The sequence below is a fragment of the Triticum urartu genome, chromosome 1A (genome assembly GCF_056163025.1).
Source record: "Triticum urartu cultivar PI428250 chromosome 1A, HENAU_Tu73, whole genome shotgun sequence".
Lineage (NCBI taxonomy): Eukaryota > Viridiplantae > Streptophyta > Magnoliopsida > Poales > Poaceae > Triticum > Triticum urartu.
In genome coordinates, this window is record NC_141873.1 from 122,931,140 (window position 1) to 122,958,817 (window position 27,678).

Sequence of the window (27,678 nt, forward strand, 5' to 3'; positions counted from 1 at the left end):
CTCCTATATGTTAAGATGTTGTCACTTTGATATGTTGACTTATTAGTCTTTCTATCCTTTGAACAGTTTCAAAGTATGACCAATTTTATGATTCTATTACATTATGTTATATCTTTTATATAATATACAGTTAGTATAATATGGTGCCAAAAAATGGTGCTATAATCAATTATATACGCCAAAAAGAAAGATCTATAGGATTAAAATAGGCATTAAAATTTTGAATACAGTCTCTTTAAATCCTGGGCCCGCCCCTGATGTTATTGGCACTTGATGTTGCTATTTTAGATGTTTTCATGCTTAGAATAGTGCACTGATTAGTAGCATTTGCCCAACAGCAAGTGCCATTGATAAGTAGCATTTAGTAAAGAGTTTGTGCACTGATCAGTGGTATTTGCTCTTGGGTAAATGTCTCTGATCAGTGGCATTTTGCAAAGAGTTTGTGCACTAATACTTGTCATCTTACCTGTCAAGATATTGAAGACTGACTGGGATGTGGCGGGTGGAGGAGCTCAGGTGCTTGCTGGAGCTGAGGGCGTCGAGGATTTCATCCCCACGAACAGGTGGCTCGGGACAGTGGACCTGCCTGGCAGGATCACCTTCATGAGTCTGCCTCGTTAAAAGGGACGATCTCCGAGGCAGGGCCATGAGGAGGGGGCTCGGGAGCCGCTGCGTTTCTACCAGCAAATCAAGGACAACGAGGACCTCGCCATGCTCCTCGTCCCTTGCAGTTTGTGGAGGTGATGAACACCTGGTTGGTCATCAAGCGGCTCCCGCACGTGGTCAGGCTGTCGGCGAACAAGCGATGCGTGTTCTGGGTGCAGGTCCAGAACTTCGAGGGACACATGGTGCTTGGCCCGGGCTGGAACTACTTCTCCTGCTGCCACCGGATCGTCTCCGGCGACCTCGTCGTTGTGCGCATCTCAGGACTCAGACTGAAGATTCAGATCTACAACCACGACTCCTCGGTCATGTGCAGATTTCGTTGCAGCAGGCGCAACTACCTTGGTGACATTGAGCATACTATGTAGTTAAGTTAAGTATAAGGTGTTAGTGTTGAACTCTTATGGTGTGTGGCGAGACTTATGAGTACTTGTGCTGGGAACTTGTTCATATTTTGGCCAGGAGCAGCACCCTGGCGTGGAGCAGGGAAGGAGGATGCCCCTGCTGTTAATTTAGATTTATGCTATGTAGTTAAGTAGTTTGCTGTCATTTCCTTGCTTTCTTTGTTTGATTTCGTTTGATTGCTTGTTTTGTTTGATCTCATGTATGCTTGTTGTTGTGCTGATCATGTGATGGTAAGGTCATCACATTTGAATAGGGTGAGTAGAACACAAACGCTGTTTATAACCAAACAACTAAAGTTTGTATCTGTTCACACTCTAAGCACAAAAACGATAACCAAACAGTAAGAGTAAGTGCCCCTCCATGCGATGCAGGCAACCAAACAGATTGCATCTATTGCGTATAAAACTACATTTTAAAAACCAAACTGATTGAAGATGGACGTACAATGCAACTACTTGCAAACTGCAACTAAACACGCCCTATCATGAATGAGGAGTTGCGTCCTCTCCTCAGCCTTCGGGGCGCCCGTAGGAAGCTGGACTGAATATTTGTTTCTAAAAAAAAACTGGACTGAATATTTAACTCGGCCGGGGGGCCGATATCATTGTATTACTGGGCCAAGCAATGGGCCAGCATCAGCTAGCCAAGTCCAGTAAGCATCAACAAATCTGACGTACCCCATTCGTGCCCCGTCTCCACTCCCGCTGCCGACTCCGGCGACCACCATGGCCACTCGCCGGAGCCCCGCCACCACCCACCACCGCCTTCTCCTACTCCTCCTACCCTTGCTGCTAATCGGCTCGTTCCTCCTCCCCCTCTCGTCCGCCTACCGCCCCGGCGACATCATCCCCATGCTCCGCTCCGGCCAGTACCACGGCGTAATCAGATCGAACCATGCCCTTACTCAGAGCTAGATGCTCCGGAGCGAATTCGTCCGTTCCATCTCGTCTGACCCGTGCGGTTCTTATTGCAGTCGAGGTCGGTGTGGTTCGACGTCATCGGCCGCCACTGCCCGGTCTTCGCGGTCAACCGGGAGGTGAGGGTTTCTCGGAACTGCTCTACGGTTCGATCTTTGGGGATTTGCGTGTGGGGCGTATCGGTGATTTGGTTCTCTCGTTCGTGCAGGTGCTGATGCCGATCCCCAAACCCACAGGGTTCACCGGTGCGGATCCGTATAAGATGTAAGATTTAGATCTCCTAGCTTAAACTTGTCCTCAAGAATTTTTTGACACTGCTATCCTCCAACGTTCGAGGCAAATTGCTTGTGTGAATCAGTCAAATTGGCTAATTGGTTTCAAGACTACAAGATGCTGGATTTTCCAGGGTGGGTAGAGGGTTAGCCTAATGTTATAGGTGCACTGTGAATGAATGATGACTGTTGTAATTCGTAATGTAGTTTTCTGTAGAATATTCATACATCCATGCCATGAGACATTTGATTCCGCAAGTGCAAATTGGTATAACATTAAATTCAATACGATCATTTCACGAAAGATGTAAGTTTGCAAATCTGAATTGGTGATATACTAGCACTACTATGGCTCCTGATTTATGTTTATACATTCTGTGATCCAGAAGGTTTTGTGGTATGCAAAATTTATGCTATCTCAAGGTACTTGTTTGGTTAAAACATATTGAACTTAGACTCAGTAATGATGAAGTCATGGAAATTCGTAAGGTTGCTGGCATGCATGGTAAATTTTGTAAATAGTATGATAGTTGTACCGTATCTGTGTTTTGTGAATGATCTGTTTGCAGAGATGTGTCTGTCTTACATGGTCCTTCCTATGCAGAACATTTCAGATTGGACACGAAAAGTTCCATGTTCCTTGGCTTTATGTTATTAATCGCAAAAGCTCTGAAGTTCCACTGATTGATTTCCATTTAGTGAGTCCCCTGTTAACTGTTATATATGTAATTTCAGGGGAATACTTTCTTTCTGCTTATAATTATCTACCTTTGATTATACAGAAATACACTGGAAACGATTTGCTTGGTGTTACGGCTAAAGTAGTCGACATGCCTCACCATTGTATGTAATGCTATCGCCTCTCCTCACAATATATCCTTTTCTGTGTATTTTAGAAGTTTATATCCCTAGCATCTGTAGCGATGTATTTATTGTCATGTAAGGAAGTACCATGCATATGCATTCAAGTTGGATTGTTTGACCAAGTTTTTAATGCTAGACCATGTATTATGTATACATGTGTTTCTCGGAGTTTCTGTTTCCAAAAACCTAAGGGTTTCCTGTGATAGCATGAATTGTTTGACAAGATTAATCTGTTGTTGCTGCTGTTGTATCATGCATCTTGTTGTTGTTGCTGTATCTGTTTGTTCTTTCTTGTGATCCATTATGAGCATGTTGTCCAGTCAGAGTGTAGTGCCTTATCCTAAGTGTTGCTAAGGGTTCAAGAGAAACTGCAAATATTTGTTTTGCTTTAGTCAAGTAGTCAACTTCTTTTACCATGTAGTAAAATAGTGGTGTGCTATTGAAGCAGCCTTTGTATGAGCATCAACAAGATACTCATGACTTCCTCTAAATCCATCTATGGGTATTATTGGCCTGCTGCAATGACATTATGCCCTGTTGGAAGGCACATTTGCTATAGACTATAGACTATTTATGTTCTAGGATAGATGAACTAATATTAAGTGTAAGTTTTCCTCTCTCTTTTTTACCATGCAGTAAAATGTATAATCACTATGTGTGTTTTTTCCTTTAAGTTTCTGAATTGGGTAGCCTAGTTGCTAACCCATCTGTGTTTCATTGGGCAGTTGTGGAACTTCATCCTGACATAAAGAAGGATTTCTGGGATCAACAGAATTGGCCAAAATATGTACTTGTTAGTTATACATGGTAAAAACTTATCTGGCCTTGTTTGCATTGATAAAATTTTGTTTCCAAGTACTAGTTTGAGAAAACTTTGAAGCGTGACATTACGACCAAATAATTCTTCTGTACAGGGAGGAACAATCAGAGATAGATGTTACTGCAGGATTCTATGTGTTATTTGGATCTGGTGAGTTAATCCCCCAAGCCAAAAAATAAAAAATGTTTCATCGTGCCATCTTCCACATAATAATCCCTTTCACATTTGTACTCTAAAAATGTTTTCACCGTGGTATTACAGGCCTTGTTCTTTCCTTCATCCTTGCAATCTATGTATTGCAATCATCTCAAGATAAGTTAACAAGGTATGATTATTCACATTTTCTTTTAGTTTCAAGATATAGGCTGATAATGTTGCCATGTTCGTGGTGAAATGAAAGTAACCAATATAAGAGATTGATACAATGACATTCTGCTGTCCTTGCAATCCAGCATGCTTAACTTTTTTTTAGGGAGATGCTTAACTTATCTGGACACCGCTTTAGTCATAGTTAGCTAGGTTGTTTAGTTGTGTGTGTGCCCATTGATATCCTTTCATGCCCATCATTCAAATTGGAAGGAAATGTGTTATTGACACCGACACCATTCTGCTTTGTAGGTTTGTGCGAGAAGCGGTTTCTGATAGCAGTCTACCTGAAGGAGGGGTTGCAAAGGTTGAGTGATGTTTCCACAAGGGGCTGTTGAATTATCGACAAATGTCCACTTATGGAAACACCGACAAAGACATTGTGAACTCAAGCTTTCTTGGGAGCGTGGACAATAGCATGCATCTGAAGAACCGGTGAACCATTTTGTATGCATGCATTGTACGGAACTGACAGTTACAACATGGCGAGTTAAATGAGAGATGGATTATAGGTTTTTCCTTGGTATAACAGAACATTTAGCAAACTGAAGTATGTGCAGTTGCTAGCTCATTACAGTTTTGATATATGACCTGTGTGATTTCAATGTTGCAAGAATTTGTCTTCTACATCTACATTTTGATATAAAAACAGGCACCGTGTACACCTCTACAGATCACAAGATTGGTGCAAATGTTTCATTGCTTCATCTGTGAAACACCGATTCCTCCTTGAACTGTAGCTGTTTGTGTTGTTACATGGAAATGAACCTGGTTATTTTTAACTCCTTAAACTGAAATGTACATCACTTGCATTACTATGGTCCAACGTAAATCTGAAAGTACAGTTACAAACTTGAACCTATAAATACTTTAAAGTCTTGCACAATTCTTGACCTCGGGACCTTTGGTACAAAAAGAATGGAGTCTATCTGCAGACCAGTGTCCCAACATGAAGTTACAGTGAGAAGGTTTGGACCATATCCGGATACAATTTTACAATATCTGCTATCTAGTTTCATGGTCGATCTGCAATTTTGGAAGGTAAAACCCTCCAAAGAATCAGATCATTTTAATTGTAACTGAAATGTCCATTGCTTCATTACTTGGGTTGGGAAGTTGGCTTCCAACCCTACTATCTGCCTACTAAATTGAATCCTGTATAATGCCATCCGCCGTCTAAGAGACGAAATTCTCACGCCCTTGAGTACTTTGAGCTCCACACCGGTACCTTCAAAGGCTCATCGTCATCACCTCCATTTTCAACTTTGCTCAAAGAATCAGAGATCAAAGGTGCCGAGTCACCTTCTTTTGACTGCAATATAGAGAACACATAGGGATTTATAAACAAGAAATAAAAGTAATGAAGCTAAAGAACCACAGGAGAATTGTTGCAAATAAAATATTAAATATTTACAAGGCATGAGATTTGAAAAGCAAGGTACCTGCTGTGCGGAGACATCGGTATTTTTTGGTTGAGTCTCTATTGAGCAGAAGTATGAATATAGTACCATCCCAACAACCGCAATTAGGATGCCAAGTATGTTTCTCCAGCTAAACGGATCATGAAGCAAAACGTAGCCGAAGGTCAAAACTAGGCATGTTTTAAGATGGCCCAGGACTTGGTAAGTAACAGGAGATGTCTTTCCAATCACAAGAAAGGTGCTGAAGTTTACTGAGACCGATATCAAACACGACAAGACGATGAAAAACTGCACATGGAACAAGAGGAGAATCAGAAACAGATTAACAATGTCAAAAGAAGTTTGCCAAAGCTGCTTCATGACTTACCACAACGTTAGATGTGTAATTGAAAGCAAAGACGTTTTGGTTAGTCAGGAATCCATCAAGGAACGGGCCGATAAGAAACAGTGTCAATGACTGGTAAGGACAAGACTGATATAGCAGCTGGGTTGAAGAAACCTTGAATTTCTTCTGAATAGTGTTTGTCATCTGGTAGCTGGTTAAGGACTACAAGACCACACGACAAAAACGGTGGTAATACGTGAATGTAACAGAGTAGTAATAAACAGTCATCACGTCAAGTGCAAATTCTTCATTCTGGAACCAGATGCAAATTCCACTTTCTGACCAAAAAAGATGCCAGGAAATTTCGATTTGGCCAAGAAAAGGCAAAAGCTGTCATCAAAGGATACGATTTGAGCGATGCAAGTCGTGATAATGGCCAGCAAGGACAGTATGGACCCCACAGCATTGAGTTGCAAATCAGTCACGGTTGCAACACCGACACCCAAAAGAAGCACGGAAAGGGAGATCTGGATAGTCCGGCTGCAGTCAAGTCAGAAAATGTTTAGATGAAGATGGTATGGAAGTAATGAACAGAATGTAAAAAAACACAAACCTGAACTTCTTCCTGAAGAAAAGAGTCTCCAAAATAACAGTGCAGGGGATGATGGCCAGCTTTGTCATCTAGACGTAAAAGGACAATTCAGCACCAGTTAGGTGGATTGATTAGTGCAGAAGGAAGGGTGACATTTAATAGCAATCAATGCTTGTACAAAATGTTCAACTCTAGCCAAAAGCCTTCTTGGTAAAGTTTCTTGCACAAACAAGGTAGATATAATTAACCTGCACCCTAACTCGCCAAGTAACTATTGTCGTACCGCGTAGCGGAAGTAAAGTTTGTTACATTTTTACTGTGATGATGATTTTTACTGTTAATACCAAATGTAGTAAGTGCAGAACTGGAGTGAATTAACTATGGAATCCTGACAATGGTACGAGAATAAATGTAAAAAGATCACATAATGTGCAGTACCTGGTAAAAGCCAACAGAATTGAAACCAAGACTCAGATTGAGGAGCCCAATGGAGATGCCATTGAGTACTCCGAATCCCATGACAGTTCTCGAATCAAAAGCCTTGTGCTCGAAAAACTTCATCCATAGTGCCACATGAAGGGAGCAGAAAGTGACCAGGAGATGCCAGCTCGTCAAGGTGGTAGCTGCAAAACACAATTCCATGTCGTAGGATATCAGTATTAATAATTTCACTGGTATCTCATATTCTCATTCACTCTTCAGCACAAGCTCTCTCTATTCTATTCACAAGGACATAAGCAACATTCAGAAATAAGAAATAAAAATGTACCAAGTCAAAGCTAACAAGTTCTTGAACATCACATGTACATACACTCCAGGCAGCACAAACAAACAGAGATACTACTCCCATCTGTCAAGATACCGAAGCAGCAAGCAACCAGGACATGCTACACAACCTTTTTTTAGCGGTAGCTACACAACCTCGTTCGTTACGAAAAATAATCAAAGCTTTCACAGTAAGTACGCTAGCTCCAAGAGACCAGTCACTCTATCATTTTACACTCATGCTCTCCTGATTTCTACAGTATGCTGCGACGAATCACAATATATACAGTAGTTATCAAACACACCAAATTCAATTGGCAGCTACCACATAAGCTGAAAAGCATCTGGTGTTAATAATCTGAACCGAGCATGTGCACAACCGAAGAACGGAGCACGCATAGATAGATCTAGCAAAATCACAGAGCACCAAGCACGAACACGTAACGTAACGAATCAAGAAGCTGGGAAGCAAGAAACAGTTAGATCTCACACCGAAGGTGAAGCCGAGGGAGCTCATGAGGGCCTTGTTGCAGATGACAATGGACACGGAGGACACCACGGAGAGGCCCAGCGCCCCCACCGTCCCCAGCTGGAACTTCTCCCCTCCGACGCCCATCTCCGCTGCCACCACCCTCCAGACAACAGCACCAACAAAAAAGATCAAGCCTTCCCGATCAGACCGACCGGACCACGCCGCCGGGAGCACCTGCAGGCAAGAGAGATGCCATTTCGATCAGCCAATCGAAGCAGCGAGCGCTCTGCCAAGAAACGGACGGGAGGGGTCGAAACATACCGCGCGCCGCGTCGGTGGATCTGGGCGAATCCGGCCGGGGAGCGGGCAATGTCGGGGAGATCTGCGGAGGGGCGGGCGGGCGGGATCGGCGGCGGTGCGGGGATGGGATGGGATTCGCGGTGGCGCTCCTGCCCCTCTTGCTTTGGCCTTGCGAATCAGGGGCGGGGAGGGAGACGAGGTATTTTTATATGGATGGCCGCCTCGTCGGTGAGATTGGCGATTAAAGGAAGCGGCAATTAGATATGGTTGTCCACGTCGCTTGCCGCATGGGAACTATTGACTCTGCACTGAATACCTGCTGAATTTGCTAAAAACTTCAAACAGGGTCCACCTTCCTCTTGTCTCAATTTGCCAAATTTGCCTTTTTGTAGCCATAATTGTTGCAAAGTTTTTTTCTTTTTTTTCGACAGCTGCCATGTGTACATTCAATCGAGCGTCAAGGTACAACACGCGCCACGCGTGCTATAGAACATACTCGAACCGACGAGAGGGGGCACATGTCCTGGCACAGACAAGAAACACATCTCACGTAATAGAAAATCACAACGAGGTCCCTGGGGAGGGGGCGGTTGCTGCCGTCCTTCATCGCCGCTGAAGGGAGAAGAGACAAGCTCCTTCAGCCAAAGAACTGTCGGTGCACCGTCACATCAAAGCTTTGAGAATCGATGAAGAAAACTACCGTGAACGAGTAGCACATATCATTGTAACGTGTCGTCCTAGGAACCCCGTCCATCGGATCTACCTTCCCCGCACAATGTCGTCGAGGGACCACTGGATCCCGCCATCATTCCACCCACAAACCCTTCACGAGAGCAGGCAACGCCTCTTTGTAAGCCAACATTGCCGATGGAGGTGTCGAGCACCGGACTACTCCTATACATCTTCTTTGAAGCTCCACAACGACACTAGAGTACACATTACCTCGATAGGCGAGTTGGAGGAGAAAGCTCTAGGTCATCTCTGTCGCCACGCTGACCCCTCTCGGAGAAACATCATCATGGATTCGTCGACGATGGTGGAATCTGGCATGTTGGTCAAGGATTTGGAGACACCTTATTCGGTGGTGTTGTCATCACTACCGAAGCCGAAGATGAACCGATTAAAATCTACCAACGAAGATAACCTACAACTGTAGAAGAACAAACCGGGTGGGGGGTCCCCCCTCCACCCATGATTATGAGGTCATGAACAGAGGGGGTTCATCTAAGTCGACGCGTGAAAATCTGTTGTTGAACGCAAAACATGTGACCCCTCTTTCCTCAGAGGGAAAAGACGATATTTTTCCTACCTAAAGGTCTTTTTTTTACGAAAGCTGACGGAGCAGCTTTTCTTTTCAATTATAGGAAGAAAGGTGTTATAGGTATTGTGGCCTGCACAAGTGCCAGGCCGAGAATAGGAACAAAGTAACATCAGACATCATAACAACTATACATAAGTGCCCAAGTCAGTTCGGCTCACGTGGTCTGTCTAGAATCTGCTAAATCCTATGACGCCCAGCCTGGTTCCATAGCATAAACTCATCCATCATCGAGTTGAACACTTTGCTAACAGTGGACACCTTGTTTTGGAAAATCCGAGCGTTCCTCTCGCGCCAAGTGAACCACCAGATGGCCACCGCAAGACCACCCCAGCCCCTTGAGTTGGGCAGATTAATGCTCACCACGTTGGACTCCCACCATTCAGCGAGGCTGGAGGTTGCCCCTATCGGTGCAAGTGTTGTGGGAAGGTTGCAGTGGTTCAGCATCAAACTCCATAGTGCTTGGGTGAAGGAGCAGCGTGCCAGGAGGTGATCGGCACACTCGTCCGCTGCCCTGCAGAGACAACAGATCGGGTCGTGTGGCCATCCTCTCTTACGTAGGTTGTCCGCTGTAAGGCATTTGCCCAGGATCGCTAGCCAAGCAAAAATTCTACATTTTAGTGGAGCATCTGCTGCCCAAATGTGCCGCTGGCCGGCGAGGCGAATGCACCCCTCGAATTGCACGGCATATGCAGTGGCGGAAGAGTAAGCACCGCTCGGCGTCCATCTCCAGATCACCGAATCCGGAGTTCCCTGCAGTAGGCGCACATCGGCAACCATCTCCCAGAGCCTTGTGAATTGGACAATGGATGTTGGTGCAAGAGGGTGACGCAGGTGTCTAATCCAACGGCCATCATGAAGGGCTTGAGCCACAGTGAGGTTCTTGCGAGTGCAGCAAGCAAATAGGTCAGGCGCCGCGCAACTCAGAGCAACCCCATTGAGCCAAGGATCTAACCAGAACTTAATCCTTTCTCCATTTCCGAGGTTGAACTTGACAGATGCGTTGAAGAGGTTGCTAAGATTCTTGTCGATTGTCATGGGTAGGAATGCCCATGGCTTGTCCGGCTCGTTCCAGGATTGCCAAAGCCAGCGAAGGCGTAGAGCTAGGCCTTGAGCTTGCAGGTTGGGGATCCCAAGTCCCCCATAAATCTTCGGCCGGCACACAAGCTTCCAGCTTACCAAGCATTTGCCCCCAACGGCAGCTTCCTTGCTCTCCCAAAGAAAGCCTCTTCGGAGTTTGTCAACAATTTTATGTAGCCAAATCGGTTGTGACAGGGCAATCATTTGGAAAACCACCATCGCAGACAAGATTTGCTTGACAAGTATAAGGCGCCCATCCAGACCCATGAGTCCAAGCTTCCAGCAACGAACTTTAGCCAGTATCTTGTCAATATATTCCTCATAATCAACCATCTTCAGCCTAGAGTCAGAAAGTGGCATTCCGAGGTACTTGCAGGGGAAGTTTTTGCATGCACCCATTGAGGTACCCATAATCAGAGCCAGATCGAAGCCCTCACAGCGAATTGGGGTGAAAGAGCTCTTCTGGAAGTTGGTGTGTAACCCGGTCGCATTGCCAAAGAGTTGCAACAGTTGCTTGATGGATGCAATTTCAGAAGGCTCCAGATTGATGAAGATCACAACATCATCATCATCATCTGCATAGAGTGAGGTTTGGAAAGGCATGCGAGATCGCCCTATAGGCTTGAGCACCCCGGCCTCGACGGCGGCATTAATGAGGGCAGCAAGGCAGTCCATCACAATGACGAAAAGTAGCGGCGATATAGGGTCTCCCTGCCGGAGACCCTGCTGATGGTGAATTGAGTCCGTGAGAACCCCATTGACAAGCACTCTGGAAGTGGCAGTAGACAACATGATAGAGATCCAGTCACGGAACTTGGTGCCAAAGCCCTTGGCCTCGAGAGCCTGCAGCGGGAACTCCCAAGAGACCGAATCGAAAGCCTTTTCAATGTCCATCTTCAACATCACGGCCGGCGTCTTTGATTGTTTGAACATCTTGGCAAGGCACTGAACATACTTAAAATTATCATGAATTGTGCGACCCTTGATGAAGGCACTCTGGCAAGGTTGAACAAGGTCGTTCATCCTACATCTTAATCTCGAGGCAAGGATCTTCATGAAAAGTTTGCTGATGAAGTTGACCAAGCTGATCGGCCTAAAATCTCTAGGGGTTGATGCTTCAGGGCTCTTCGGGAGGAGCACAATGGTGGCTGAATTGAGCAGATGAAGCTTTCTGGCGTTTAGGCACTCGATCTCTCTGATAGCCACCATGATGTCCAACTTGATCGTGTCCCAACAGCTTTGGAAGAAAAGTGCAGAGAAGCCGTCAGGGCCCGGAGACTTGCTCGGGTCAAGGTCGAACAACACAGACTTGACCTCATCTTCTAAGATAGGCCTCTCTAGCTTCGAGAGCTCAGCTGCGGTTATTCCAATATTCTGCAGGTTCAGCGTGCTTGTCCTGACACGTTTGTGCCCAAGAAGTTTCGAGAAGAAAACGAACATGGCCTGCTCTTTGCCAACTTGGCTGGTAACTGGCACCCCATCAACAGTGAGGCGGTGGATAAAGCTCTTTCTTCTTCTAGTAGTCGCCTTGGCCTGAAAGAATCTCGAAGTTGCATCCCCCTCTCGAATTCGGGTGATCCTGGACCGTTGCCTCCACATAGAGCGTTGCAGCGCAGCGATTCCGAGACAATTAACCTTGAGCATCGCCCTGAATTGCCTCTCATCGTCCGAGAGCATGCGCTTGTCCATGGCTTGGTCCAGCATAAAAATCAGCTCGCTAGAGACCGCCACTCTTAAATGCAGATCGCCAATCATACAAGAATTCCATTTACGAAGAGCTCGGCCTGTGGAAATAAGCTTCATGTGCAACCTGGAGCACGCATCATTACAATTTGGAATCTTCTGCCAAGACTCAAGAACAGTCTGATGGAACCCCTCCAAGCGGACCCAGTGGTTCTCAAATCTGAATCTTTGAAATGGCTTGAAATCAACATCACATGAAAGGAGCAAGGGACAGTGGTCGGACATCTCGGTAGAAAGTGCTTGTAGCAGACAACCAGGAAACAGAGCATCCCATTCCTCATTAAAGAGAACTCTATCCAGCTTGACCATGGTGGCATTTGCCTGCTCGTTGCTCCAAGTATAGCGCCGGCCATGTAGGTACAGATCTCGAAGCTGCAACTCATTGATAAAATTTCTAAAAGTAGCCAACAACCTTCTGTTGATGTTCAGGTTATTCTTGTCTGTGGCTCTAGCAATCAAGTTGAAATCCCCTGCTAAAATGCAAGGAGCACCGGCAGGCAAACCACTTGACATAGTTAGTTTGAGCTCATCAAGCAGCACTAACTTGGCATGATCATCTTGTGGGCCATAGACATTGATCAGATTGAACTTTGAACCTGACTGAATAAAAGTGCCTTCAGCAGCAATGAAACTAGTAGTAATGATCGGATTACAGAACTTGACCATCGCATTTGTTGGGGAACGTAGCAGAAATTCAAAATTTTCCTACGTATCACCAAGATCTATCTATGGAGAGACTAGCAACGAGGGGAAGGAGAGTGCATCTACATACCCTTGTAGATCACTAAGCGGAAGCGTTCAAGTGAACGGGGTTGATGAAGTCGTACTCGTCGTGATTCAAATCACCGATGATCAAGTGCCGAACGCACGGCACCTCCGCGTTCAACACACGTACAGCCCGGTGACGTCTCCCATGCCTTGATCCAGCAAGGAGAGAGGGAGAGGTTGAGGAAGACTCCATCCAGCAGCAGCACAACGGCGTGGTGGTGGTGGAGGAGCGTGGCAATCCTGCAGGGCTTCGCCAAGCACCACGGGAGAGGAGAAGAACTTGGGAGAGAGGGAGGGGCTGCACCAAAGGCATAAGGTGTTATTTGAGAGGCCCTCCTACCCCACTATATATAGGGATCCCAAGGGGGGGTGCGCCAGCCCCTAGGAGATCCAATCTCCAAGGGGGCGGCGGCCAGGGGAGGAGTCCTTCCCCCCCAAGGCACCTAGGAGGTGCCTTCCCCTGCTGGGACTCTTGCTTTAGGGTTTCCCCAGGCGCATGGGCCTCTTGGGGCTGGTGCCCTTGGCCCATGTAGGCCAAGGCGCACCCCCTACAGCCCATGTGGCCCCCCGGGGCAGGTGGCCCCACCCGGTGGGCCCCCGGGACCCTTCCGGTGGTCCCGGTACAATACCGATGACCCCGAAACTTGTCCCGATGGCCGAAACAGCACTTCCTATATATAATTCTTTACCTCCGGACCATTCCAGAACTCCTCGTGACGTCCGGGATCTTATCCGGGACTCCGAACAACATTCGGAAACCACATACAAACTTCCTTTATAACCCTAGCGTCATCGAACCTTAAGTGTGTAGACCCTACGGGTTCGGGAGACATGCAGACATGACCGAGACGTTCTCCGGTCAATAACCAACAGCAGGATCTGGATACCCATGATGGCTCCCACATGTTCCACGATGATCTCATCGGATGAACCACGATGTCAAGGACTTAATCAATCCCGTATACAATTCCCTTTGTCTATCGGTATGTTACTTGCCCGAGATTTGATCGTCGAAATCCAATACCTAGTTCAATCTCGTTACCGGCAAGTCTCTTTACTCGTTCCGTAACACATCATCCCGTGATCAACTCTTTGGTCACATTGCGCATATGATGATGTCCTACCGAGTGGGCCCAAAGATACCTCTCCGCTTACACGGAGTGACAAATCCCAGTCTCGATTCGTGCCAACCCAACAAACACTTTCGGAGATACCTGTAATGCACCTTTATAGTCACCCAGTTACGTTGTGACGTTTGATACACCCAAAGCATTCCTACGGTATCCGGGAGTTGCACAATCTCATGGTCTAAGGAAATGATACTTGACATTAGAAAAGCTATAGCATATGAACTACACGATCTAGTGCTATGCTTAGGATTGGGTCTTGTCCATCACATCATTCTCCTAATGGTGTGATCCCGTTATCAATGACATCCAATGTCCATGGTTAGGAAACCGTAACCATCTATTGATCAACGAGCTAGTCAACTAGAGGCTTACTAGGGACATGGTGTTGTCTATGTATCCACACATGTATCTGAGTTTCCTATCAATACAATTATAGCATGGATAATAAACGATTATCATGAACAAGGAAATATAATAATAACTAATTTATTATTGCCTCTAGGGCATATTTCCAACAGTCTCCCACTTGCACTAGAGTCAATAATCTAGTTCACATCGCCATGTGATTAACACTCACAGGTCACATCGCCATGTAACCAACATCCAAGAGTTTACTAGAGTCAATAATCTAGTTCACATCATCATGTGATTAAGACTCAATGAGTTCTGGGTTTGATCATGTTGCTTGTGAGAGAGGTTTTAGTCAACGGGTCTGAACCTTTCAGATCCGTATGTGCTTTACAAATCTCTATGTCATCTCCTAGATGTAGCTACCACGTTCTATTTGGAGCTATTCCAAATAACTGCTCTACTTGGAGCTATTCTAAATTGTTGCTCCATTATACGTATCTGGTATCTCTACTCAGAGCTATCCGGATAGGTGTTTAAGCTTGCATCGACGTAACCCTTTACGACGAACTCTTTTACCACCTCCATAATCGAGAAAATTCCTTAGTCCACTAGTTACTAAGGATAACTTTGACCGCTTTCCTGTGATCCATTCTTGGATCACTCTTGCACCCCTTGACTGACTCATGGCAAGGCACACTTCAGGTGCGGTACACAGCATAGCATACTGTAGAGCCTATGTCTTAAGCATAGGGGACGACCTTCGTCCTTTCTCTCTGTTCTGCCGTGGTCGAGCTTTAAGTCTTAACTTCATACCTCACAACTCAGGTAAGAACTCCTTCTTTGACTGATCCATCTTGAACAACTTCAAGATCATGTCAAGGTATGTGCTCATTTGAAAGTACCATTAAGCGTTTTGATCTATCCTTATAGATCTTGATGCTTAATGCTCAAGTAGCTTAATCCAGGTTTTCCATTGAAAAACACTTTCCAAATAACCCTATATGCTTTCCAGAAATTCTACATCATTTCTGATCCATAATATGTCAACAACATATACTCATCAGAAATTCTATAGTGCTCCCACTCACTTCTTTGGAAATACCAGTTTCTCATAAACTTTGTATACACCCAAAATCTTTGATCATCTCATCAAAGCATACATTCCAACTCGGAGATGCTTACTCCAGTCCTCAGAAGGATTGCTGGAGCTTTGCATACTTATTAGCATCTTTCAGGATTGACAAAACCTTCCGGTTGTATCACATACAACCTTTCCTCAAGAAAATCGTCGAGGAAACAATGTTTTGACATCCTATCTGCAAGATTTCATAAATAATGCAGTAATCGCTAATATAATTCCAACAGACTCTTAGCATCGCTACGAGTGAGAAAGTCTCACCGTAGTCAACTCCTTGAACTTGTCGAAAAACATCTTAACGACAAGTCGAGCTTTCTTAACGGTGATACTTACCATCATTGTCCGTCTTCCTTTTAAAATCCATCTGTACTCAATAGCCTTACGACCATCGAATCGTTCTGCCAAAGTCTACACTTTGTTTTCATACATGGATCCTATTTCGGATTTTATGGCCTCGAGCCATTTATCGGAATCCGGGCCCACCATCGCTTCTCCATAGCTCGTAGGTTCATTGTTGTCTAGCAACATGACTTCCAAGACAGGGTTACGTACCACTCTGAAGTAGTACGCATCCTTGTCATCCTACGATGTTTGGTAGTGACTTGATCTGAAGTCTCATGATCAATATCATAAGCTTCCACTTCGATTGGTGTAGGTGCCACAGGAACAACTCTTTGTGCCCTGCTATACACTAGTTGAAGTAACGGTTCAATAACCTCATCAAGTCTCCACCATCCTCCCACTCAATTCTTTCGAGAGAAACTTTTCCTCGAGAAAGGACCTGATTCTAGAAACAATCCCTTATTGCTTTCGAATCTGAGACAGGAGGTATACCCAACTGTTTTGGGTATCCTATGAAGATGCATTTATCCGCTTTAGGTTCGAGCTTATCAGCCTGAAACTTTTTCACATAAGCGTCACAGTCCCAAACTTTTAAGAAATGACAGCTTAGGTTTCTCTAAGCCATAGTTCATACGGTGTCATCTCATCGGAATTACGTGGTGCCCTATTTAAAGTGAATGTGGTTGTCTCTAATGCCTAACCCATAAACTATTGTGGTAATTTGATAAGAGACATCATGGTATGCATCATATCCAATAGGGTGCGGTTATGATGTTCGGACACACCATCACACTATGGTGTTCCAGGCTGTATCAGCTGTGAAACAATTTCCACAATGTCTTAATTCTGTGCCAAACTCGTAATTCAGATATTCATCTCTATGATCATATCATAGATATTTTATCCTCTTGTCACGACGATCTTTCAACTTCACCCTGAAATTATTTGAACCTTTCAATAATTCAGACTCGTGATTCATCAAGTAAATGTACTCAACATCTACTCAAATCATCTATGAAGAAAGAACATAACAATATCCACTACATGCCTCAGCACTCATTGGACTGCACACATCAAAATGTATTACTTCCAACAATTTGCTTTCTAGTTCCATTTTACTGAAACCGAGGCTTTCAGTCATCTTGCCCATGTGGTATGATTTGCATGCCTCAAGTGATTCAAAATCAAGTGAGTCCAAACGGTCCATTTGCATGGAGTTTCTTCATGCATACACACCAATAGACATGGTTCGCATGTCTCAAACTTTTCAAAACGAGTGAGCCCAAAGATCCATCAACATGGAGCTTCTTCATGCGTTTTATACCGATATGACTTAAGTGGCAGTGCCACAAGTAGGTGGTACTATCATTACTATCTTTTGGCATGAACATGTGTATCACTACGATCGAGATTCAATAAACTATTCATTTTAGGTGTAAGACCATTGAAGGTATTATTCAAATAAACAGAGTAACCATTATTCTCCTTAAATGAATAACCGTATTGCGATAGACATAATCCAATCATGTCTATGCTCAATGCAAACACCAATCTCGATGGTAGAAGGAGCGTACGATATTTGATTATATCAACATTGGAAACACTTCCAACACATATCATCAGCTCACCTTTAGCTAGTCTCCGTTTATTCCGTAGCTTTTATTTCGAGTTACTAACACTTAGCAACCGAACCGGTATCTAATACCCTGGTGATACTAGGAGTACTAGTAAAGTACACATTAACATAATGTATATCCAATATACTTCTATCGACCTTGCCAGCCTTCTAATCTACCAAGTATCTAGGGTAATTCTGCTCCAGTGGCTGTTCCCTTTATTACAGAAGCACTTAGTCTCGGGTTTGGGTTCAACCTTGGGTTTCTTCACTAGAGCAGCAGCTGAATTGCCGTTTTATGAAGTATCCCTTCGTTCCCTTGCCCTTCTTGAAACTAGTGGTTTCACCAACCATCAACAATTGATGCTCCTTCTTGATTTCTACTTTTGTGGTGTCAAACATCACGAACATCTCAAGGATCATCATACATGTCCCCGATTATAGTTCATCACGAAGCTCTAGCAGCTTGGTGGTAATGACTTCGGAGAAACATCACTATCTCATCTGGAAGATTAACTCCCACTTGATTCAAGCGATTGTTGTACTCAGACAATCTGAGCACAAGCTCAACAATTGAGCTTTTCTCCTTAGTTTGCAGGTTAAGAAAATTGTCGGAGGTCTTATACCTCTTGACGTGGGCACGAGCCTGAAATTCCAATTTCAGCCCTCAAAACATCTTATATGTTTCGCGACGTTTCAAAAAACGTCTTTGGTGCCTCAACTCTAAACCGTTTAACTGAACTATCACGTAGTTATCAAAACGTGTATGTCAGATGTTCGCAACATCCACAGACAACGTTCGAGGTTTAGCACACTGAGCGGTGTATTAAGGACATAAGCCTTCTAAGAAGCAATGAGGACAATCCTCAGTTTACGGACCTAGTCCGCATAATTTCTACTATCAACTTTCAACTAATTTTTCTCTAGGAACATAACTAAACAGTAGAACTAAAGCGCGAGCTACGACATAATTTGCAAAATTCTTTTGACTATGTTCAGGATAATTAAGTTCATCTTATGAACTCCCACTCAGATAGACATCCCTCTAGTCATCTAAGTGATTACATGATCCGAGTCAACTAGGCCGTGTCCGATCATCACGTGAGACGGACTAGCCAACGTCGGTGAACATCTTCATGTTGATCGTATCTTCTATACGACTCATGCTCGACCTTTCGGTCTTCTGTGTTCCGAGGCCATGTCTGTACATGCTAGGCTCGTCAAGTTAACCCTAAGTGTTTTTGCATGTGTAAAACTGTCTTACACACGTTGTATGTGAACGTAAGGATCCATCACACCCGATCATCACGGCGTGCTTAGAAACAACGAACTGTAGCAACGGTGCACAGTTAGGGGAGAACACTTCTTGAAATTTTAATGAGGGATCATCTTATTTACTACTGTCGTTCTAAGCAAATAAGATGTATAAACATGATAAACATCACATGCAATCAAATAATAGTGACATGATATGGCCAATATCATATAGCTCCTTTGATCTCCATCTTGGGGCTCCATGATCATCCTTTTGGCCATATCACATCACATAGCATACCCTGCAAAAACAAGTTAGACGTCCTCTAATTGTTGTTTGCATGTTTTACGTGGCTGCTATGGGTTTCTAGCAAGAACGTTTCTTACCTACGCAAAACCACAACGTGATATGCCAATTGCTATTTACCCTTCATAAGGACCCTTTTCATCGAATCCGATCCGACTAAAGTGGGAGAGACAGACACCCGCCAGCCACCTTATGCAACTAGTGCATGTTTGTCGGTGGAACCGGTCTCACGTAAGAGTACGTGTAAGGTTGGTCCAGGCCGCTTCATCCCACGATGCCGCCGAATCAAGATAAGACTAGTAACGGCAAGCAAATTGAACAAAATCAACGCCCACAACTACTTTGTGTTCTACTCGTGCATAGAAACTACGCATAGACCTAGCTCATGATGCCACTGTTGGGGAACGTAGCAGAAATTCAAAATTTTCCTACGTATCACCAAGATCTATCTATGGAGAGACTAGCAACGAGGGGAAGGAGAGTGCATCTACATACCCTTGTAGATCGCTAAGCGGAAGCGTTCAAGTGAACGGGGTTGATGAAGTCGTACTCGTCGTGATTCAAATCACCGATGATCAAGTGCCGAACACACGGCACCTCCGCGTTCAACACACGTACAGCCCGGTGACGTCTCCCATGCCTTGATCCAGCAAGGAGAGAGGGAGAGGTTGAGGAAGACTCCATCCAGCAGCAGCACAACGGCGTGGTGGTGGTGGAGGAGCGTGGCAATCCTGCAGGGCTTCGCCAAGCACCACGGGAGAGGAGAAGAACTTGGGAGAGAGGAAGGGGCTGCACCAAAGGCATAAGGTGTTATTTGAGAGGCCCTCCTACCCCACTATATATAGGGATCCCAAGGGGGGGTGCGCCAGCCCCTAGGAGATCCAATCTCCAAGGGGGCGGCGGCCAGGGGAGGAGTCCTTCCCCCCCAAGGCACCTAGGAGGTGCCTTCCCCTGCTGGGACTCTTGCTTTAGGGTTTCCCCAGGCGCATGGGCCTCTTGGGGCTGGTGCCCTTGGCCCATGTAGGCCAAGGCGCACCCCCTACAGCCCATGTGGCCCCCCGGGGCAGGTGGCCCCACCCGGTGGGCCCCCGGGACCCTTCCGGTGGTCCCGGTACAATACCGATGACCCCGAAACTTGTCCCGATGGCCGAAACAGCACTTCCTATATATAATTCTTTACCTCCGGACCATTCCGGAACTCCTCGTGACGTCCGGGATCTTATCCGGGACTCCGAACAACATTCGGAAACCACATACAAACTTCCTTTATAACCCTAGCGTCATCGAACCTTAAGTGTGTAGACCCTACGGGTTCGGGAGACATGCAGACATGACCGAGACGTTCTCCGGTCAATAACCAACAGCGGGATCTGGATACCCATGATGGCTCCCACATGTTCCACGATGATCTCATCGGATGAACCACGATGTCAAGGACTTAATCAATCCCGTATACAATTCCCTTTGTCTATCGGTATGTTACTTGCCCGAGATTCGATCGTCGGAATCCAATACCTAGTTCAATCTCGTTACCGGCAAGTCTCTTTACTCGTTCCGTAACACATCATCCCGTGATCAACTCTTTGGTCACATTGCGCATATGATGATGTCCTACCGAGTGGGCCCAGAGATACCTCTCCGCTTACACGGAGTGACAAATCCCAGTCTCGATTCGTGCCAACCCAACAGACACTTTCGGAGATACCTGTAATGCACCTTTATAGTCACCCAGTTACGTTGTGACGTTTGATACACCCAAAGCATTCCTACGGTATCCGGGAGTTGCACAATCTCATGGTCTAAGGAAATGATACTTGACATTAGAAAAGCTATAGCATACGAACTACACGATCTAGTGCTATGCTTAGGATTGGGTCTTGTCCATCACATCATTCTCCTAATGATGTGATCCCGTTATCAATGACATCCAATGTCCATGGTTAGGAAACCGTAACCATCTATTGATCAACGAGCTAGTCAACTAGAGGCTTACTAGGGACATGGTGTTGTCTATGTATCCACACATGTATCTGAGTTTCCTATCAATACAATTATAGCATGGATAATAAACGATTATCATGAACAAGGAAATATAATAATAACTAATTTATTATTGCCTCTAGGGCATATTTCCAATAGTCCCAAGCCAGAATCAACCCTCCCCTAGTACCAACTGCAGGTGCGAAGAAAAAATCAGAGAACCGGCTCCCACAACACTGCTGGACAACACCCAAATCAACGAAATCTAGCTTTGACTCTTGCAAGCAGAGGACAGATACATTGTTGTTGGAAACAACAGAGTGAACAACAGCATGACGTGCGGGGTTATTCAGCCCACGCACGTTCCAGACAAGGAAGTTGCAATCCATGGGGGAAACTATGTCGACAGGCACCGAGGGAGGCAACGGTTAGGCCATGCTTACGGCCTTCCCCCCCTGCATCTTGCCTGCCTTGGCAAGCACGGACAGAGCAGAAATCTGTTCTGGAGAGAGTGGCAGGTCAAAGATCCGGCGGTATTTCTCGAGCTGCTCCTCCTCTGATTCGTCTCCTTTTTCTGCTATGGCCAGCCCTCTCTTGGACATCACTAGCTTTCTGGCTAAGCGCATGGTGCGGTTTCCGCCGCCGGAGACAGAGGCGCTGCGCCCCTGGAGTCTACGGCTTCTTCTCGAAGCAGCCACAGGGGTCTTTTTCGCCCTAGGAACCCGTTGGGCTGGGTGAGAGGGAGCAGGCAACAAGCCCGGAGAGATCTGCATCGTGGCCAGCTGCATGAAGGCCGACGGGGTGGTAGGCTCGTGCGTGTGGGGTTGGAGCAGATTTGGCCCATCTGGCGCGACAGCAAGCTGGGCCGGCGCCGAAGGGAGCAGCGCGGCAGAGCCCGCGTTGCATGGCGATCGCATCTCCACAGCACCCGCAGGGGTCACGTGAGCCTCACGGTCAGAGTTGACCTGTGCTTCGGTCATATGCATCCCAGGGGTCCCCGGCAGCGACGTCTTGAACATAGCGATGCCCGAAGAGGAAGCCAACAGCGGAGCCTCCGAAGTGTCGAGAGCCAGGGCTAGGCTATCGAACATGGCAGTGGTAACCTCGCCTCCGGGGGCAGCAGCAGGGACCAGAACTTCTGATGCATGCACCACAGCAGCGGGTGCAGAGTGCTGAACCAGAACATCACGCAAGGCAGGAGCGCATGCGCCCGCAGACGAGATCTCCAGCGCGGCGCTAGCCGTAACGCCGTGCCCCACGGCATGCCTGACAGCGTCATGTACACCCAGCACATCGCTTCCCGTTGGCTCCGTCAGCACGGCCGAGGAAACGCCGTAAGGGCAAGCAACAGCGCCCGCTACCCCAGACGGCGGATCCTCAAGATCGGCGGCGGCGATGGTGACGAACCTGCTCCAGCGCTTGACGAGGATGGGGGTGCCTTGAAAATGCACGAAGTCGCGCTCCGCCAGAGAAACGAACCAACGGCTGTCTGCAAAGCGGACGAAGAACGCCTCCGGATGCATAAGGAAGACCTGTAGCGCGAGATCCGGCATGTCCGGGAACTCGGCGGTGATGGCCTCCTTGATGTTGCCAGGCACGAGGTCCAGGCGAGTGCCAGCTACGATGAGCACCAGCGCTGATTCCTTGGGGTGGGCTTCCTCCAAGGCCATGTCCTGATCGAAGTCGACCAGGCAGCGTGACATCCTGGGCCGGCGCAGGTCCCCCGCGGCGAGCGCGCCAGCAGCGCCAAGGGAAGCCATAGCCTCTGAAGCTTGCAGGGAGGGCGAGTTGGTGGCGGTGGGGGAGTCGTTTTGGGGGAACGCAAGCCGCGAGTGCACCGGAGCACGGTTGGTGACGGGGTGGCCAGGGGGAAAAAGAGGCGTGAGTGGACCGGCTGTGATAGAGCACGAGGTGGAGCCGGTGGCTGGCGGCGACGAGCAGGGGGTGGAGCAGCCGCGTCAAGGGTTTCAAGAGGGACTCAAGGGAAGCGCCTCCGAGGGCAGCAACGCGCGAAGTGGCCATCACTGTCGTCGAGACAATGGATGCAGCGCGAACGGTTGCGACAGAATGCAACCCGGTGGAACTTGTGGAGGCAACGAAAGCAGCGGTCGGTGAGCTCGGCTTTGTAGCCAGAGGCGCCCTTAATGTCGGCAGTGGAGCGTAGGTGCACCATGAATGCGTTGGCTTGGGAGGGAAGGGGAAGAGCGTGCCTTCCGTTTCTCGAAGTGACAAGCTGCCACTCCAAGGAAACAGCAGGAGCGGCAGTAGGCGGAGGGGATCGACTTCGTGGACGGACTGCTGGGCGGAGCTGGTTGCTGGCTACCACCATTGACTGCAGACGCGGACGGTGCAGCGTCGCAGCGGCCGGCACGTCCAGCGCAGCAGGCGGGGACCTGACAACATCAGCGAAGGAGAGGCGGGATGGCCGCGCAGAGGAGCCAGGCGAGGCCTCGCCGTCCATGCTGCCGGCCGAGAGGCACAGCCGCTCCTCAGATCTAATGGACATAGGGGTGGTGCCGGGCATTTGAAAGGTGGCTGCCATGCCCAGAGTGGGCGAAGGCAGGGAAGGACCGGTGGAGAGTTTGTAGAAGAGGAAATATTTTTAATTAGAACTTTTGGTTGTGGTCGAAGATTTATGGGCCTGATTGATTTATAACTTTCTAGGCCCACTTGGAACCGGAATGGTAATAATACATTTAAAATGTCCTTATACATCTTAAACCTTCTACTGTAAGGCGTACACATATTCCTGGATCATCAGTCTAACTAACTATTATATTATACAAAAGTTTATCATTGAATTCATATTCAAAAAAGTTACCAATGTCTTAATTTTTAGCGGATGATCTAGAAATATGTGTGTGTGCCTTATAAACGAGAAATGGAGTAATCTTTCCTTTATAGTTTATTGGGCTCATCTCAAAATTTGGAATTTCAAGTTTGTAGGACCCCAAGAACTCTCACTCATTGTTTACTTGCTTGCTCACTTTAGGCCTTGAACAATGCAAGGTGCTTAGAGGAGGCACCTAGAGAAATAAACTAGCTTTCCTCTAAGCACTTGTGCTTATTTGTAAAAAGTATGGGCTTAATTAGGTATCCCTCCTATAGAGGTAAGCATTGATGCTAAAATAATCATTTTATTTTTCTAAGCACCTTTTGTCCAAGGCCTTAGAAATAAGCATTAATTTCTATCTAACTTTGGTTCTCAATTTGATTTTAATGGAAATCAACTGATGCATGAATGAGGGGGTGATTAATAAGTGGCCCAACGCTCAATTAGACTATGCTAAACTAGAAAGAAGGGAGTACTAGGTTACATCACATTCGTAATTACCCTTTATTTGAATGATTGTGGTATTTTTTTGTCTAATACTCCAATTAAACGTGTGAGACTTGTCATCTATATCTATATCTATATCTATATCTATACCAATATAAAAAGACCCAAAGAGTCAGGTCCAACAAATCCCGACCGTCAAATCAGGTCAATCCAACAACTCAGGTTGCTCAAATGGCGAGCGTTCAACACGTTTAGTGTGCAATTAGTATCATATCAAATATTAATGCCAATGCTAATCGCATACTTAATATGCAAATAATATGCTACCTAATATTAACTTGTAATTAATATATTACTTAATATCAACGTGCATTGCACGTACACATTTACTATTACCAATAAAACACTCTTGTGTCAACATTATCAAAAAAATTTGCTTTTGAGTTGCTATTTGACGAAACTACACTTCTAACTTGAATTTGCTTTTGTAAACTACTTTAGTATGCAGTAGTTGATACTTGTACATTGTTGCTGGGATATTTTGTAATTTAACTCAACGATATTTGATTGTATGAAACGCAAAAACTGAGAATACATATGATTTGTTGTGTTTTATTATGGTATGGTTGTAAAATATTATTAGCATAACAGAATGAAAATTCTGATGCATGTTTACATGTTAAGGTTGACCCTTTTTCTAAGCATGTGTGCTTGTTGAGGTCGACCTTTTTCCCTGCATGTTGCTTTCTGAGTTGGCCCGATTGCATGTTTAAGTTAAATCCGTTAGTGAGACCTAGCGATTTAGTTATAAAAGATACAAATGTAGTTCCTTCGGTTAGATTGGGTAGCATAATTTCGTCTAACAAAGACCTGGTCACACGCCACGGGATATTAGTGAGTTATTATGTGCCTTCTAGATATGCTTGTGTGTTTGATACGATGACCAGACAGGGCGGGTGGGTTTTAGCACATTTTTGCGTAAATTGCATACCGCAAACTGATATACATCAAAAGTAATTATGTGGTTTTGGAATAGTTCCGATATACGATATGTATTCTAGTGATATTTTCTCTTCTATAAAAACTATGTCTGTTCATCTTGTACTATAACTTTGTTTTGCATATGTTTTATATAGCAGCAAATAGAAATAGTCATATGTAAAGTAACTAGAGACTAATGGTGGGAGTTTGACCAGAGCTGTTGCTTGAAAGTTGGGTCTAATTATGGTGGAACACAAGCCAACAAAAAGTTAGGCAGGTACCCCGGTTGGTTAGCTCACTTGGTTTTTCTCTTTCTCTTTCTCTTGTTCCCAACTCCTCAGCATATTTCTCTCTCAAAAAAATAAACTCCTCAGCATATTCCTTCAAAAGGAGAAAAAACTCATGCATATGCATGGGTATGGGTGGGAGGAAGGCAGGGAACAGCCAGCTAGAAGAAATCAACAGATCATGTGGGTTAGTTGACCCTGGCACTTTGCCCAACCGTGAGCAAACGACGACAGTAAGAGAGAAAAGTCACGCTGGGTGGCCATCACTTTTGGAGCTAGGACGGATGAACTTCATTTTTGGGTGGGCATATGCCACTCAGAAGCTTTTTTTTTTCTTTTGCATGGTTATGCCACTCAGAAAGCTTGCAGGGTCAAAATACTGTAGTGCACGGCGATACGCCAAGTGCCGCGCGCACTGAAGAAAAACATCATCGTTGTCGACAATTTTTGCGTAGACGTTCACATATCACTCAGAAGCTTCCGGATTCAAAGTATGACAATGCAAAGCGGTTGAAATACGTCGTATTTAGACCCCGCGGTTACTTCCGAGAATCCTTTGGCGAAGGAAGTGGTGACTCACAAGCACTCGAAAAACGCACAAAGAGAGTGAGCGCACAGGTTTCGAGCCATGATGGCCAAGGTGGTCGACTCTACTGAATCCAATTTCAGTATACACTGATGAAATGGTACAACATGGGTTTCTGTTGCGAGGAGTGTGGTCTTAAAGAGGCTTCCATGAGAGTTACGAGACATGGGCACGGATCCAGTGTTAACCTTTCTTTTATATACTAGGGTTTAGTACTCGGTTACACTACCGGAGCCGATCATGTGCCTCATTTCACTACCTGGAGACCACATCAGAAAGCACTAACCAATGATCAAGTACTATCATCACCGGCATCGTCACCAAATTAAAAGGGGCAGGAATCTTTTTTTTCAAATCGATTCCTTTGCTTTACTACTTGTGCTGTTTAGCGGTTGGTTTCATTCGGCCAATTAGGGTTTTGGCTTGTCAAGAAAGGAATGGGTTTGGTAGTGTGAAATCTCTTCTCATAAGCCTAGGCCCCTGGCTAGCTTTTGGTAGTTGATGATACCCTCTCCAACTAGGCGAAAGGCCTGCCTCCATGCGCAGCAAGCAAATTTTCGGAGAACAATAAGACTTGCAGGCTAATTCTAATTCTATGTCTCCCTTCAACTTTTCCTTTGTTCACAAACTTATTCCAGTGATGATATTTGAGTTAGACTGCTGATTCAAGGAAAACAAGTTTTCTACTTTCTGAATCCAATTCGCCCCATTTTCTTGAGCCATGCAGGAGAACAACATGCTATATATCGAGGGAGTGGGGCCAAAAGGAAGTGAGAGTGGAAAAAGGAAAACAAAAACTGCGGCAAACACCATCAACGACCTAGGAAAATTGCGAGTAGAATTCTTGTCTCGCTCTTAACACAAGCCATCTCAACTTCTAAGTGCCGGGAAACGGTTTGCTCGAGGCTTCTTTGGTTTGCAAGGTTTTAAAAGAACGCAAGAACCATAGTATGTTGTTAGTTATATAGATGGTCAAAGTTTGACTCGAAATATGAGGAGGCCTAATAAACCCAGACACGAAAAGTAGTCCACATGAAAATCATCCATACTCCTTCCATGCTTGAAAGAGTGTATTTCCAACTTTGTTGAAAAGCCAATCTTTTTTATGTTTGACTGTATTTATACAATAGTACATCAACATTTATGCCATCAAATTAGTAGCATTAGATTCATGATAAAATATATTTTCATCATACTCCTATTTGGTTACACAAACATTGATATATTTTGCATAAACTCGGTCAAACTTTGACATAGTTTGACCCTCCAATAAAGTGGAAAGTACACTCTTTAAATGACGGAGGGAGTAGGTTTGAATCATATGAATCAAACAAGC

The 27,678-nt window shown here is 45.6% G+C and overlaps 2 protein-coding genes across 3 annotated transcripts; one reads left to right on the plus strand and one right to left on the minus strand.

Moving 5' to 3' along the window:
- Window positions 1-1,672: 1,672 nt before the first annotated feature.
- NPU (ATP-dependent helicase/deoxyribonuclease subunit B) lies at window positions 1,673-4,977 on the plus strand. 2 transcript variants are annotated; one of them, XM_048683171.2, is made up of 9 exons: window positions 1,673-1,946; window positions 2,042-2,104; window positions 2,194-2,249; window positions 2,862-2,955; window positions 3,040-3,100; window positions 3,847-3,928; window positions 4,036-4,091; window positions 4,203-4,266; window positions 4,560-4,977. In XM_048683171.2, exons 1-9 carry the CDS (start codon window positions 1,794-1,796, stop codon window positions 4,621-4,623), a joined length of 693 nt encoding a protein of 230 aa, XP_048539128.1. In that variant the 5' UTR covers window positions 1,673-1,793; the 3' UTR covers window positions 4,624-4,977. The 2 variants fall into 2 exon arrangements, with proteins under 2 accessions (XP_048539128.1, XP_087371551.1); XM_087515425.1 differs by having other exon boundaries at window positions 2,862-3,100.
- A 116-nt stretch (window positions 4,978-5,093) lies between these two features.
- On the minus strand, window positions 5,094-8,381 carry LOC125518273 (UDP-xylose transporter 3-like). The gene is made up of 8 exons (XM_048683169.2): window positions 8,204-8,381; window positions 7,903-8,116; window positions 7,084-7,268; window positions 6,667-6,734; window positions 6,461-6,593; window positions 6,096-6,257; window positions 5,750-6,016; window positions 5,094-5,619 (listed from the first exon to the last, which is right to left on the minus strand). Exons 2-8 carry the CDS (start codon window positions 8,024-8,026, stop codon window positions 5,500-5,502), a joined length of 1,059 nt encoding a protein of 352 aa, XP_048539126.2. The 5' UTR covers window positions 8,027-8,116; window positions 8,204-8,381; the 3' UTR covers window positions 5,094-5,499.
- Between the last annotated feature and the right edge of the window lie 19,297 nt (window positions 8,382-27,678).